This window comes from Carettochelys insculpta, chromosome 15 (genome assembly GCF_033958435.1).
Source record: "Carettochelys insculpta isolate YL-2023 chromosome 15, ASM3395843v1, whole genome shotgun sequence".
Classification (NCBI taxonomy): Eukaryota; Metazoa; Chordata; order Testudines; family Carettochelyidae; genus Carettochelys; species Carettochelys insculpta.
Genome location: NC_134151.1, coordinates 8,347,088 through 8,363,063, shown reverse-complemented (window position 1 = coordinate 8,363,063; position 15,976 = coordinate 8,347,088). Strand labels below are relative to the sequence as shown.

Genomic DNA, 15,976 nt, shown 5'->3' with positions numbered 1-15,976 from the left:
AATTGAACAGCCTCGTTGTTGACAAGGATAACTAGGCAAAAAACAAACTGAGCTGCACTCTCAGAATTGCTAGCAATCCATCTGTGCATGCATAAAAATACCAAATACTCCTAAAAGTGGATTCAAACTTCCATAAGCAACAGATTAAATCTCATAATTGAAGAACAACAGGGTTTGCATGGACTTAACCAAGTCTTTGAAGTTAAGAGCATTAAACCATGGAGTCTCCCCAAAAACAACACACTTCACAAAACATTAGGAAAATGCAAACTGTAGTATCAAGATGCTTATGGAAGGAAACATTTAGTGAAACACTAGATGATCACGATAAGAAGAATATAAATGTTTATGAACGCTAGCACACTCAACGTACTGAGTAATGAAATAGTAAACATAAACCATATGATCATGTTTCCATTAGATAGTTCTGTTTTTTTAAAGACCAAATGCAAAGACTAATTGAGGCAGAGGTGATTTTCTTTCACTCACAGGTCTGCTAGGTGAATGATTAAGCCTTCAGGTTTAAACTAGATTGGAAGCCCCGCTAGAGGTCTGCAAAGTACTCTTAGCAAATTTCACTCATGAGTGTGCATGTCCGTAAAGGGATGGTTTGCATTAAGCATGCTGTAGGGAAAAGAAGAAAGAGGAATATGGGGAAAAATCCCATTATTATGGAATGACCTATGCCACAAAGGATATGCATGTAATTTAACTAAATAGCCACAGGATCTTTTACTATAACTCCCGGTCTCCCCTACTTACCTCCCCCTATTGTTTATTGCACTCACTCATGTGTCTTGTATTAAATTATTTGCTGATCCTGTAAATGATTAAGTGCAAGAGTAGCTTTATGCACCTGGACAGTCGCACTGAACCACAAGGAGATGAATGCATTACTGCCACTAAATCTTGCCAAGAGTGAGGGATGGATCAGTGGTTACAGCATTGGCTTTGTAAACCAAGGGTTGTGAGGGTCAGCCCTGGAAAGGGCTGTTTGGGGTAGGCTAGATTCAAAAAAAATCAGGGCAGGGATAGCTTAGTGATTTGAACATTGGCCTGCTAAACACAGGGTTGTGAGTTCAGTCCTTGAGAAGGCCATTTAAGGGTCTAGGACAAACTTAAAAAAAATCAGTAAAGGATGGTGCTTGGTCCTGACAGGAGACTGGACTCAATTACCTCCCAAGGTCCACTTCACCTCTATGAGATGCATATAGTGATTTATTTTATTCATTTGCTTCACAGGGAGATTGAAGTGCACAGAGAACATAAATCTTCTCAGATCCTGTCCCCACACAGAGCACAACTGAAGTATTTCTACAATGTATCTCAAAGCACAGACCATCATTTTGTCCTGTTTGCCCAGCATTTACCATGATGGGGTTGTGTTTCAGGTCCAAGAGTTCTAGAAGTTACAATGATACAAATGTAGCAACAGCTGGGGTTAAAGTAACTTTAATTTCTTACAGGTCCCATTGCATTATCCCCCCTCACCCCTCGGGGGTGCGGGGCACAGGACAGGAGGCTGGAGAGGTGCAATATTACAGCACCTGTAAGAAATTTACAGTGAAGTGGAAGGAGCCTGGGGTGTATATTGGTGTGTGGGGTGGGGAAGGGCTCAGAGAAGGGGGTGGGAATATGGGGGTACAGGAGTCAGGGGAGGGGATGTGGGGTGATGGCAAGGATGGGGGCTGAACCTTCCCTAATTCTTACCAATGTTCCTTGTTCTTCCCTTTCCACCACCGTCAGGGTGTGAGAGGAAATCTCACAGTGTGGGTCATTCACTCCTCTGCCCCCTTCCAGCCAGGGGGAGAGGAAGGCAGGTAAGCTGTGTACTTTCCTCTGGCTCTGGCAGTGATGGAAGGGGACAGCAATTCATAAGAAGTGTGGGTAGGAATGCGTGGGGGCTTCAGCCCTACCCTGCCATGTTGCATGGGGGAGGGGCTCAGGCAGTCCTGGAACGGTGTGGGTCACACTCTCAGCCAACCTCTTTTACCTGCCTGCTGCTTAACGCTACAGCCTGTAGGTGAGTCCCGGGACCCTGGCTGGGAGGGTAACCACCCCCAGCCTGCAGCTGAGAGCCTCACCCAGCACAGCATGAACTTATTCTGCCTGAGGCCCTCCATAGCAGAGAAGCAATGGTCAGAGTTTGACCATAATGGACCACATACATCCATTACACTTTCCTAAATTTCCCTGACTGATTGCTAAATCTCTGATAATGCTACATTCCTATTCTATTACTGCTGAAACTCCACAGCCCCTAGACCTTGTGGGTTCTCCAAGCAAGTACCATTTCCACTGTCCTCTTAGGTTAAGAGAATGGGATGGAAAGTCAGTAATTGCACTGGCATAATTCTCGAAAAAGGTTGTTTTGTCTATCAAACTCCCTGGCAAGAAGTTGAATGCATGTGGGGATTCACGCGTGAAAAAAGGTATATCCTGAAAGAACCCAGAGAAATCAGTCTCAGTACAATCAGTACAAGGAAGACCCTATATATTGGTTTGGAGGCAAGGGGCCCAGAATGTGGGAGTCTACTAAGGTGCAATCAACAACAAGAAAACAATTCCCAGTGACACAGAACATTCACATTTGACTACAGACAGTTCTCTTCCTCATGAATACAGCAGAACTAGAGTTATGAGCTGACTAGTCAGTTACCCACTTCATTTGGATCCAGAAACAGGTAATCAGGCAGCAACAGAGACATTTAAAAAAATACAGCATAGTAATGTGTTAAATATAAATTACTTAATAAAATACAAAAAACCAGCCTTTTTCTTCTGCACAGCAAAATTTTAAAGCTGTATTAAGTCAACATTTATTGTAAACTTTTGAAAGGGCAACCATAACATTTGGTCAGTTACAAACATTCAGAGCAATGAACAACCTCCATTCCTGAGGTGTTTGTAAGTCTGAGATTTCTGCTACAAACTTCTCTTTTCATCATGACACCACGGTGCTGACTCAGTAGCAAAGCCAGCAGAGATACGAGTTGAGTGGTGAAATACTAAGACCCATCAAGTTTCCTTACCATCACAGGTGAAGTCCTGTATGGCCACATCTTGAATAGGAATCTCCTTTAAGAAAGAAGGTTTCTGGCATCGTGGATTTCCACTTACAATTCTCCTTTTCCTCAGCCATTTCCCCAGCCATGCCAGATGGCAATTACAGTTGAAAGGATTAGACAGCAAATTACTGAAATGGAAAGAAGACATTAACACATTGAACATGGTCAGCTACTAAAGTCATTAAATTACCCATGAAAGTCCATATATTCACAGATCAATTCCATTCAAAGCTCTGTGCCTTATTTTCAGTGAAAGCCTGGACAATTCACTTTGAGCTATTCTACACATAAATTTTATACCAGTACAACTGCTTGTTAGGGGTGTGTGTTTTATACTGGTACAATTCCTTGTGAGGATGCACTTATAGGCCATGTCTACACGTGCACGTTACTTCAAAGTAGCGGCGCCAACTTCGAAATAGCGCCCGTCACGGCTACACGTGTTGGGCGCTATTTCGAAGTTGAAATCGACATAAGGTGGCGAGACATCGAAGTTGCTAACCCCATGAGGGGATGGGAATAGCACCCTACTTCGAAGTTGAACGTCGAAGTAGGGCACATGTAGACGATCCGCGTCCCGCAACATCGAAATAGCGGGGTCCGCCATGGCAGCCATCAGCTGAGGGGTTGAGAGACGCTCTCTCTCCAGCCCTTGCGGGGCTCTATGGTCACCATGTGCAGCAGCCCTTAGTCCAGGGCTTCTGGCTGCTGCTGCTGCAGCTGGGGATCCATGCTGCATGCACAGGGTCTGCAACCAGTTGTCGGCTCTGTGGATCTTATGTTGTTTAGTGCAACTGTGTCTGGGAGGGGCCCTTTAAGGGAGTGGCTTGCTGTTGAGTCCGCCCTGTGACCCTGTCTGCAGCTGTTCCTGGCACCCTTATTTCGATGTGTGCTACTTTGGCGTGTAGACGTTCCATCGCAGCGCCTATTTCGATGTGGTGCTGCCCAACGTCAAAGTTGAACGTCGATGTTGCCAGCCCTGGAGGACATGTAGACGTTATTCATCAAAATAAGCTATTTCGATGTAGCGTGCACGTGTAGACGTAGCCCTATTGGTATAACTTATTCCCTTTCCAATAAAGAAATAAACTATACTGGTACAAGCACAATTATATGGTTAAAACTGGGGAAGAGAGGTATGTACTTTCACTGTAGATAAGCCTTTGGTGTGAAAGATTTTAATAATCTAGAAAAGGCTGTGATACTACAGTACTTACCTGCTTCACAGGTATTGTGAAGTATGCACCTTATGTTGTCACAAATTGTGCAATATCTTTTAAATGCAGTCCTATTGTAACACTGAACATGGCTATCCTAGCATGGTAACAATTTATGATATGAGACCATTAGATAAACTGCCTAAGATTTGTATATCTATATTACAGTTTTGGATGACAGTTTTTAGAATAAGCAATGTACTCCCAATAGCAACAATCATACTGTCAAGCAAGATTTCTAGGGAACCGTGAACAACAGCTGTCTTGTTAAACACAGGTGTATCTCTAACACCATTGTGGAAGTCACTGTTGACAGAACCTTAGTCACTAAATATTTCTTAAAAGATTTCGGGATCCTTCAGAGGAAAGCAGCTAAATGTACGATGGTGTTATATTTACCACATTGATCAGCCTGAGGTAGTTCAAGAAGATAAATGTTACCAGAGACCGCAGCTAAGTAATTGAAACTTCTGTAATTTGTATATATGTTAAGCTCAACAGCAGACTAAGGAAAGGGAGTGATGTTCCTGCGAAAGGAAAACCATCCGACCTAAGAAAAGCAGCAGTGGCTTTCAGTTTGTGAAATACCACCTGGGGAAAGGAGAATGAACATTCAGCTTACCACTGTCCCCATAGTTGTAAAATGAAGGGCCCAAGATGAAAGCTAGGGAATCCTCAGGGTGCCCTGTGAACTATGAGAATATTCGAGTGAATACATTCTCAGCCAGAGGGGAAAAATCCATGCAGTTCCTTTTTTGGACAAGAGATCTCCATGGAGGCAGCAGGAATTTTAAGGTCTAATTAATGCAGCAAGCATGTAGATTTAACTGGAACTGACGACATGGAGACTAGGGAGGCCTTCGATAGCCTACATGCTCCCAAAAATCTGATGTCCCAGTTAAACAAAGTTATATCATGGTTTTAATCCAATCATTCTTCCTTTAGATTTCCATGGAATCTCATAAAATATCTGAGTGAACTGTGGGGAAAACAAATAATCATACCAATACCCCGGCTGTGTTAGGTCAAACCGCATACTATCTGTGTGGTGTACAACTGTTCTTAGAAATGTGGGTAACATTTTTAGCAAAACAAATCCTAATACTAGCAACAAGTCAGAGCAATGGCTGTGTAATTACAAGTTGGCCTACCACCAACCATTGAAAGTTATATTTAGAGCAAAAAAGGCAAAAGAAACTCAGCAAAATGTGGTTCAGCTATCACAACCCCAACCTTCTTTGTCTCCAATAATCACTTCACTGTCAATAAGGAGGACTCAAAATGAGGAGGAAATGAAGTCATAAACAAACATCTTTTCTCAGGTAAGACAGGCAAAGAAAGACTCAATGCATTTCTGGTTATTTTCATCCTAAGCTGGTTTCCATTTTCTTTCACTAATAATAGGTTCCTAGACAGGCTGCCCAGTATATTTTCCAAATGGACTTACCTTGCCAAAAACAATGTTTCCAGGAGACAAATTTTTAAACCTCCAAAGCCAGGGCAACAAACGATCCACAGGCCACTTGCTATATTGCCTGTGAGAAGTTTGAGCCACGTTCACCCATAAATCTCAAGAAAAAAAACACTCCAAAACTGGCAGTGGACTCTATGAACAAATAATGTGTTTCTCGGAGAATAGTAGAATAGAGAGGAGAAGAGTAGTTACTATGATTTGTTGACGTATTGCAAAGGTGTGCCCATTGGGATCCCACATGGTCAGTCTTGGGTTTGTACTATTCAATATTTACATTGATGACTTGGATAATGGAGTAAAGAGTACGCTTACAAAATGTGCAGATGGCAGAGGGGTTAACAAGCACCTCAGAGGACAAGTTTAAAATTCAAAATGACCTCAAAAATTGGAGAATTAGTCTGAATTCATCAAGATAAAATCCATTAAAGACAAGTGCAAAGTAAGTCACTTAGGAATGCTGAATCAAAGATACAACATGGGAAATAACTGTCTAGATGGTAGTACCACTGAAAGGATCTGGGCTTACAGAAGATGACAAACTGAGTAAGGATCAGCAATGGATGCAGCTGGAGAAAAAAATGTGATTATGGGTTATATTAACCGAAGTGTTGTATGTAAGACACAGGAGGTAACTGCCCTGCATTACTTGGCTCTGGTGAGGCCCCATCTGGAATAGTGTGTGAAATTTTGAGGACCTAAGAAGGGATGTGAAGAAACTAGGACGATCCCAGAGGAGAGGAACAAAAGTAATAAAAGGTTTAGACAAGCTGATGTAAGAGGAAAGGTTGAAAATACTGGCCAAGTTTAGTCTTGACAAAAGAAAACCAAAGGCAATCTTTCAAATGTCTTCCAATATATAAATGGTTGTTATAAAGACTACAGTGATGAACTGTTCTACTTTTCTACTGAAGGTAGGACCAGTAGCTAAAGCTACTGCCAGGGAGATTTAGATAAGATATTAGGAAAAAACTTTCTAACTCTAGGAGTTAAACTCTGGGAAAGACTTCCAAGTGTGGTTGTAGAGTTCCCCACACTGGATGTGTTTAAAAACAAATTGGACAAACACCTGTCAGGGATGGTCTAGATTTACTTAGCCCTGACATGGAAGAGGGGGAAGGACTTGCTGACTTTGAAGTTCCTTCTATCCCCACATTTCTATCACTCTGTGATTTGTCAGTTTTAGTGGGTAAACATGCAAGAAGTATGGGTAATAAGCAGGAAGAACTGGAAGTGCTAATAAATAAATATAACTATGACATTGTTGGCATCACAAAAACTTGGTGGGATAATACACATGATTGGAATGTTGGTATTGAAGGGTACAGCCTGCTTAGGCAGGATAGACAGGGAAGAAAGGGGGAGGTGTTGCCTTATATATTAAAAATGTACACACTTGGACTGAGGTGGAGATGGACATAGGAGATGGACGTGTTGAGAGTCTCTGGGTTAGAAAAAGAGGGGTAAAAAAACAAGGGTGATGTCCTGCTAGGCGTCTACTACAGGCTGTCTAGCCAGATGGAAGAAGTGGATGAGGCTTTTTTTAAACAACCAACGAAGTCAAACAGGGCCCAGATTTGGTGGTGATGGGGGACTTCAACTATCCAGATATATGTTGGGAAACTAATACAGCAGGACACAGACTATCCAGTAAGTTCTTGGATTGTATTGGAGACAATTTTTTATTCCAAAAGGTTGAAAAAGCTACCATGGGGAAGCTGTTTTAGATTTGATTTTAACAAATAGGGAGGAATTGGTAGAGAACTTGAAGGTGGAAGGCAGCGTGGGTGAAAGTGGTCATCAAATCAGAGTTCACAATCCTAAGGAAGGGTAGAAGGGAAACCAGAAAAACAGACATAATGGATTTCAGGAAGGCAGATGTTGGTAAGCTCAGAGAACTGGTAGGTGAGGTCCCATGGGAAGCAAAACTGAGGGGAAAAACAGCTGAGGAGAGTTGGCAGTTTTTCAAAGGGACATTATTAAGGGCCCAAAAGCAAGTTATCCCGCTGTGTAGGAAAGATAGAAAATATGGAAAAAGACGGCCTTGGCTTAACCAGGAGATCTTGCATGATCTCAAAACAAAAAAGGAATTGTATAAAAAATGGAAACAAGGAAAAATTACAATGGATGAATATAGGCAAACAACACAAGAATGCAGGAGAAAGATTAGAAAGGCTAAGGCACAAAATGAGCTCAAACTAGCTACAGGCATAAAGGGAAACACGAAGGCTTTTTATAAATATATTAGAAACAAGAGGAAGACGAGGGACAGGGTAGGGTCATTGCTCAGTGAGGAGCGAGAAACAGTAACAGGGAACTTGGAAATGGCAAAGATGCTTAATGACTTCTTTGTTTTGGTCTTCACTGAGAAGTCTGATGAAGGAATGCCCAACATAGTGAATGCTAGTGGGAAAGGGGTAGGGTTAGAAGTTGAAATAAAAAAAGAACAAGTTAAAAATCACTTAGGAAAATTAGATGTCTGCAAGTCACCAGGGCCTGATGAAATGCACCCTAGAATACTCAACGAGCTGATAGAGGAGGTATCTGAGCCATTAGCTATCATCTTTGGAAAATCATGGGAGACAGGAGAGATTCCAGAAGACTGGAAAAGGGCAAATATAGTGCCCATCTATAAAAAGGGGAATAAGAATAACCCAGGAAACTACAGGCCAGTCAGCTTAACTTCAGTGCCAGGAAAGATAATGGAGCAGGTAATTCAAGAAATCATCTGCAAGCACTTGGAAGGTGGTAAGGTAATAGGAAACAGCTAGCATGGGTTTGTAAAGAATGAATCTTGTCAAACTAATCTGATAGCTTTCTTTGATAGGATAATGAGCCTTGTGGATAGGGGAGAAGCGGTAGATGTTGTCTACCTAGACATTAGTAAAGCATTTGATATGGTCTCTCATGATATTCTTATAAAAAAACTAGGCCAATACAATTTAGATGAGGCTACTATAAGGTGGATGTGTAACTGGCTGGATAACCGTACCCAGAGAGTAGTGCTTAACGGTTCTCAATCTTGCTGGAAAAGTATAACAAGTGGGGTTCCGCAAGGGTCTGTTTTAGGACCAGTTCTGTTCAATATCTTCATCAGCAATTTAGATATTGGCATAGGAAGTACGCTTATTAAGTTTGCAGATGATACCAAGTTGGGAGAGGTTGCAACTGCTTTGGAGGATAGGGTCATAATTCAAAATGATCTGGATAAATTGGAGAAATGGACTGAGGTAAACAGGATGAAGTGTAATAAGGACAAATGCAAAGTGCTCCACTTGGGAAGGAACACTCAGTTTCACACATACAGAATGGGGAGAGACTGTCTAGGAACGACTACAGCAGAAAGGGATCTAGGGATTATAGTGGACCATAAGCTAAATATGAGTCAACAGTGTGACGCTGTTGCAAAAAAAGCAAACATGATTCTGGAATGCATTAACAGGTGTGTTGTGAACAAGACACAAGAAGTCATTTTTCCGCTCTACTCTGCACTGGTTAGGCCTCAGCTGGAGTATTGTGTCCAGTTCTGGGCACCACAGTTCAAAAAAGATGTGGAGAAATTAGAGAGGGTCCAGAAAAGAGCGACAAGAATGATTAAAGGTCTAAAGAATGTGACCTATGAAAAAAGGTTGAAAGAATTGGCCTTGTTTAGTTTGGAAAAGATTGAAGGGAGACATGATAGTGGTTTTCAGGTATCTAAAAGGGAGTCATAAGGAGGAAGGAAAAAACTTGTTCTTCTTGGCCTCTGAGGAAAGAACAAGAGGCAACGGGCTTAAACTGCAGCAAGGGAGGTTTAGGTTGGACATTAGGAAAAGGTTCCTAACTGTCAGGGCAGTCAAACAGTGGAATAAATTGCCAAGGGAGGTTGTGGAATCTCCATCACTGGAGATATTTAAGAACAGGTTAGATAGATGTCTATCAGGGATGGTTTAGATAGTACTTGGTCCTGCCATTGGGGCAGGGGGCTGGACTCGATGGCCTCTCGAGGTCCCTTCCAGTCCTAGTGTTCTATGATTCTATAAACTAGTATCCAGAGAAAAGTAATGGCTAGAGGAAGAGTTTAAATTTCCCCCACACATTTGTCAGGACATGGTATGGCTGAGCAAGTTTGCAGAAATGGAGCTAGGACTGAGGACATTCTTTAATTTCTGCAAGGTGATCCAAGCTCAGAGTTTCTTTGGTCCCTTCTGGAGCTCACTGAAGTTACAGAGGCGCTATGTGACTTCACTGGTCCCCCCAGGCATATCAGCTAGCAGGATCAAGGATTAGGTACACTGGATAAAGTTACCCTCTTAGATTTTCTAGGAATTATGTAGCCGGCGAAAACCAAAAGCAGACCAACTCTGGCATTTTGTGACCTAGTGATGCACAGTCCAGTTTTCTCTAGGTGAAATTCACCTCTATTTAGAGACAGCAGCTAGCCTCTTGCCACTTCTCTGCCACATAAATTTAATTCTGAGGGCTAATGATGCAACAGTCTTGAGCAGTCTCTCTGCTCAGGAGTGAATGTCACTCTTCATATCGTTTCTGGCACGGAGAACATATATTCATGCTTCACATTATCTAAGAATCTCCTGATGATTTTATTTAATTACTTTTCTTTTTAAAAATAAACACTATTATAAACTAACTTGGCATGGTACTCACAGTGCTGAAAACTAAATAGCAAGGTGGTGTCTGTTTTATGTGATTTCATAAAGTTAAATGTAACCCAAGCCTTCAGATTCTTCCATTTATTGTAAGTATGAGATGGGACAATTCCAAAACCTTGAATCCAAACACCCAGGAAGACTGGCAAAGTCCAAATCTGGTTCCAGTCCAAATTTTATGCTTAAATTCAAATATGCAAGTGTAACTTTTGTTTATGGAGGAAAATTTGTAATATATGTTATTGCATAGTCAATAGCAGAAACAATGACCTAATCTTTACTTAATGTTACTATCTGAGGAAGCATGAATTATACATCGGGAAGAGGGCAATAAATACCAATTAATTAATTAAACTTAGTATTTTTCCAAATATACTGATCCTTTCACTAATCCCTTTTGAGATACATCATATAATTATACTAGAAAACTGTATATTTTGGTACCAAAACAACTCAAGCTGTTTCCATGGAAATATGATGATGCCACTTGGCAGGACAATTAGGTCTATGATATCTAAGCATCACATAGAACAAAAGCTTCATGATTCAAAATTATTTCCGATGACAAATAATTTCAAATTCTGGAACAGACAATAAATTGCAACAGCGTTAGAACAGAGTTTGACTGAGGCTATTAAATTGGGCCTTTCCGGATCACAAACAGTACAGTTTGACAGTTGAAGTGCTTTAAAACTAAACGATCAGATTTTCTACAGCTAATTATGGCCACTCACATTGAAACAGGGCAATCACACGTTTGGCAAAGGTGACCATTATAAGGTTTCCAAGATTCAACAGTATCTTTATAGCAGGGGTCAACAGAGTCCTTGAAAAAAATAACAAGTCAACCAGACATGCCTTCATTAGAATTAGCAAAGATCTATGGAAGCAGAATTATTTAAAAGGAAGAATTCCAAATTGTAGTCAGTCTTGATAATCGAAACACCCTAAAATCTACGCTGCAAACTTAGTATTGTGCAAGTGCACATTCTTTACATGTTTAATTCATGCAATGCCCACTGTGGGTAAACATGCTGGCCTAGGTATTTAAATACATACATTAAGACTGGGTCTACAGAAGTGCATGCACACTTAAAAAGCGGGAATCTAAATATTTATTTATTTAATTATCCAGCTGGCCATAAGAAATCATAAAATCAGTTATGCTTTTGCAAGAACACAAAAAATGGACATACGTGCTCTCCCTCCAGGAAACCATTCTTTTGAGTGCTATTTTTGGAATGGTTTACTTTCTGATAATACTGATAATATTAATTATAGTGTCCATAAGCAAAAGGTAACAACGTTATTTTTTATCTGGTGCATGAGGCAAAAGACAGAGTTTCCCAAATTAAAACATGGAAAAATGTTAGTTTGTATGTCGCTATTATAAAATGAATGTGAAATGGAGTGGTTCACAGTTTTGCATTAATAAATGACAAAAATGTGAAATATACACACTGATTAATGCTCACATTTTGGTCTAAATAGGATGGTCAATGAACTGAACTCTCCAAGCCAGAAAGTAATATTTAAACTCTAGCAGAATCAGGATACAAACACAATCACTCATAATGGAATGCTGTTATGAAACAAAGAATGGGAAAAACAACAACTCCTCATTTTTCACGAAAAGGTGTAACTGCACTGATGGCACCATGTAAAGTGCATACTTTGCTAGCATAGATACAAAGCAGAGTAGACAGTGAAGGTAAAAAGAGGAGAGGGGCCTGCATACCTGGATCCTATGGTATATATCCCACAATGCTCTTCGCAAGACCAAGCAACGCCTACTATCCCTACATTGCTATTTGTAGCAGTGTAGTGTACTCCAGCCTCCTTGCTGCCAGAGCTTTTCCCCAATGCAGTGAAAGGCTCCAGTAGCTCCCCACTGCCCTCCCCTACCCAAGGCTGTTACTGGTGCAGGTAGCTACGCACCACAGTGACTAGTGTGGATGCAACTCTACTTGTTTCCATAAGGGTACACAAGGTATGTATCCAAATGACATGACTCCAAGTGATATGACTGGAGGATAGCAAGTGTGATGCCAATTTTTTAAAAAAGGGATATACAGGCAATCCTGGCAATTATGGGCCTGTAACTGCAGTACTGGACAAACTGGTTGAAATTATAGTAAGGAACAGAATTGCCAAACAAACAGATGAACATAATTTGTTGTGTAAAAGTCAACGTGGTTTTTGTAAAGGAAAATCATCTAACTCATCGACTTGAATTCTTTGAGGGGCGTCAAAAAGCACATGGATAAGGGGGATTCAGTAGATAAAGTGTATGCAGATTTCCAGGAAGCCTTTGACAAGGTCCCTCAGCAAAAGCTCTTAAGCAAAGTAAGCTGTCATCAGATAAGAGGAAAGGCCCTTTCATGTACTGGTAACTGGTAAAAGACAGGAAACAAAAGGGTGGGAATAATTGGTCAGCTTTCAGCATGGAGACAGGTAATGCTTGGTGTCTCCTAGGGATTCACACTGGGACCGTTCCTCTTCAATTTATTCATTAATGATCTGCAGAAAGGGTTATACAGTGAGGTGGAAAAATCTGCAGGTGACATAAAACTGCTCAACACACTTAAGTTCAAAGCAGACTGTGAAGAGGTACAAAAAGATCTCACAAAACAAGGTGACTGGACAACAAAATGACAGATGAAGTTCATTGTTGACAGTGCAAAGTAATGCATATTTGAAAATATAATCCCAAGTGTACATATAAAATCATGGGGACTAAATAAGCAGTTACCTCTCAACAGAGAGATTTTGGAGTTGTGGATAGTTCTCTGAAGACATGCGTATCTACCTGTCCTGGGAAGTGCTCTTACCTTCTATTTTAGAACACATGGTAAGCTAGCTGCTTTGATGACATTTAACAGTCAGTAAATGAGGGGTGGTCCCTGCACTGAAGTCAAATATAAGAACATACAAGCACACAGTGACTAGAAAAGGGAAACAACTGAGGGAACCATTAAACAGTTGAATAGATTCACCGTAAGCTTATAGCAGAGGTGAGTTTTTGAGAGACTTAAAAGGATGTGATCCTTGTGGACTAGTGGAAGATGAGACGGAGAGCCAAGTTAGTCTGTAGCTTCACATGATCAGGTTTAAGATCATCACTCCATGCACAAGTGTGTATGGAAGGAAGTGTGTAGGCAACTGAAAGAAGCAGAGAAACTGGCAGACAAGGCTAGAACTGGCAGCAAAAGGGGGAGAAAAGCACATGCGAAGTACTAGATTTTATAAGGTATGGGTTTACCAATATAGGAGAAAGAGCAATGCAAATGGTGAGCAGTGAAAATGAATTTCACTATAGTTAGTGTCCCTGTCCTTCAATCTGTAGGATGACTTTTAGGAGGGTTGTGTGTATGTCCCTCCCCCTCCAACCAAAGAGTGTGATGCCACAGCATGAACCAACTATTAAAAACAAGAAGACACAATCAAAATGAAGGGAGGAGCAACAAAACACGTCAAGACCTCTGCTCTACAACCCTTCCAGACAAACCAACACACCTTGTTTAAAACAAGTAAACACCACAGAGGTTACTTTTGAAGCCAAAAAATGCCATGGCAGCACAGAATTTGTTTTGTTTGGCTAGTTAGGGTGTATTTTCAGCACAAAGTGAAGAGGATTAAGTGGACACCTTCCATTAACAGTTATGCCAGTTTCCCATTCACAGCTGGAAGCACAGACCAGACTCCTCTATATTTAACAGTGTGTACTTGTATGAAAATAGATACACTAAGACAAATAACCCAGAAAATACGTAAGAAGAAAAGTTGGAAATAATATAGAAAAACCTTGGGAACTTTTCCCAATGTTTAGGCTGGGGTATGCAAATTCAAGTCCAACGGGAACTGAGCTCTGCTTTCTTTTTGGCGTAGATAAATTCCTGGTGTAGGTGTATTTTAAAGAACAATTTTTTTGACATTCAGGTGTTTTAGTTATTTTGAAAAAAGAACAAGCCTTCTCTCTGCTTTCTGTCTGCGCAAACTGAGCGTGGAAACACTAACGCAGCCACAGAGATTCTAAATTCTTCAGATCACCTCTTTCACTGAATTAAAGGAAAAAAGAAGATGGTTTTAAGTTCTCCTCACCTGAACATTCAAGCACTTTGATTTTGCAACTAACAAATTCTCTTAACCTGTGGGACAACAACAGGCCTGCACAGAGGTGTTTGGGATCTGGGCCAAACTCTGAATCTGAACCTACGCAACCATGAACCTGAAGTCCCAAGGTGGTATGGGTGAAGAGTGAGCCCTTTCCAAACTCATCTGTCCTTTGGAGTTGGGCCCAGCTTCCTGTTCCTGGTGTTTCAACCTGGTGCATGGAGTCCCAGTGCTGATATGAGCTTACAGTGACCAGGCCACATGAGTGCCAGGCCACAATGACCCCATCTCCCATGCATGCAGTCCTGGACAGTGGCACCACTGAAAAAGTTAAAAGGATTACTTACATCGTCGACAAAGAGACAAGTGTATTGAAAGCTCCAGGAGTGATGGTGGTGATGCGATTGTCGTACAGTGAGAGTAGCCTCACGGAGCTTAGTCCTGTGAAGGTGTCATTGTTCACACAGCTGATCAAGTTGCTCCTCAGCATCCTAAAAGATTCAAACATGGAATGAGAATACTTCTTGGGATACTAGTGTTGGTGCTGGTGGCGGCTGTGCACCTAATCTCAGGGCAGAGTGGCAACAGAATACCATTCCTAGAATCATAGGGTTGGAAGTGACCTCAGGAGCCTTCGAGTCCAATCCCCTGATAAAAGCAGGGGCAACGCCAGCTAAATCATACCAGCCAGGGCTTTGTCGAGGCATGACTTAAAGACCTCTAGGGAAGGAGATTCTACCACCTCCCTAGGTAACCCATTCTAGAGCTTCACCACTCTCCTAGTGAATCAGTTTCTTCCTAATATCCAACCTACACCTTCCCCTCCACAACTTGAGACCATTGCTCCTTGTTAAGACATCTGTCACCAACGAGAAAAGCCTCTCCCCATCTTCTTTGGAATCCCCCTTTGGGAAGTTGAAAGCTGTTAGCAATTCACCCCTCACTCTTCTCTTCTGTTGACTAAATAAGCCCAAATCCCTCACCTTCTTCTCATAAGTCATGTACTCCAGCCTCCTAATCATTTTTGTTGCCCTCTGCTGGACTATCTCCTAAGGTTCATCCGTTGCAATACAGGATAGTAAAGACTGACTCCATTCTCTTTTGACTATCAAAAGTAAAAGAATTGAAGAAAGGGTTCTTCTCATCTTAAAGGTGTATCATTATGAATCTCAAAGTTCATTACTAATCTTGCTCACACCTGGCATTAAATTTGTGCGCACACTGTGCAGCTGAAATTACAGTGGGACCAAATGCCTTCACTAGCATGAGACACGCAGTCAGCTTTAAAAGTCTATTAATTTACTGAGTATGAGTAGGTCTACACAGCCAAGTTATTTTGAAATAACAGCTGCTGTTTTGAAATAACTAACTTGGCATCTATATAACATAATTGCTATTTCAAAAAAATTTGAAATAGTAGCAGCGTCATTTTGAAATTGGTAAACCTCATTTCACAAG

General features: G+C 41.2%; 1 protein-coding gene across 2 annotated transcripts in view; it reads right to left on the bottom strand.

The window, feature by feature from the left end:
* The window catches only part of SLIT3 (slit guidance ligand 3), a 738,435-nt gene that overhangs the window by 139,527 nt on the left and 582,932 nt on the right, over window positions 1-15,976 (bottom strand). For both annotated transcript variants that reach the window (XM_075009368.1, XM_075009369.1), the window contains 2 exons: window positions 14,866-15,009; window positions 3,033-3,196 (listed from right to left, as the gene is read on the bottom strand). In XM_075009368.1, the coding sequence (XP_074865469.1) occupies window positions 3,033-3,196; window positions 14,866-15,009 (308 nt within the window). The remainder of the gene's footprint in view (window positions 1-3,032; window positions 3,197-14,865; window positions 15,010-15,976) is intronic.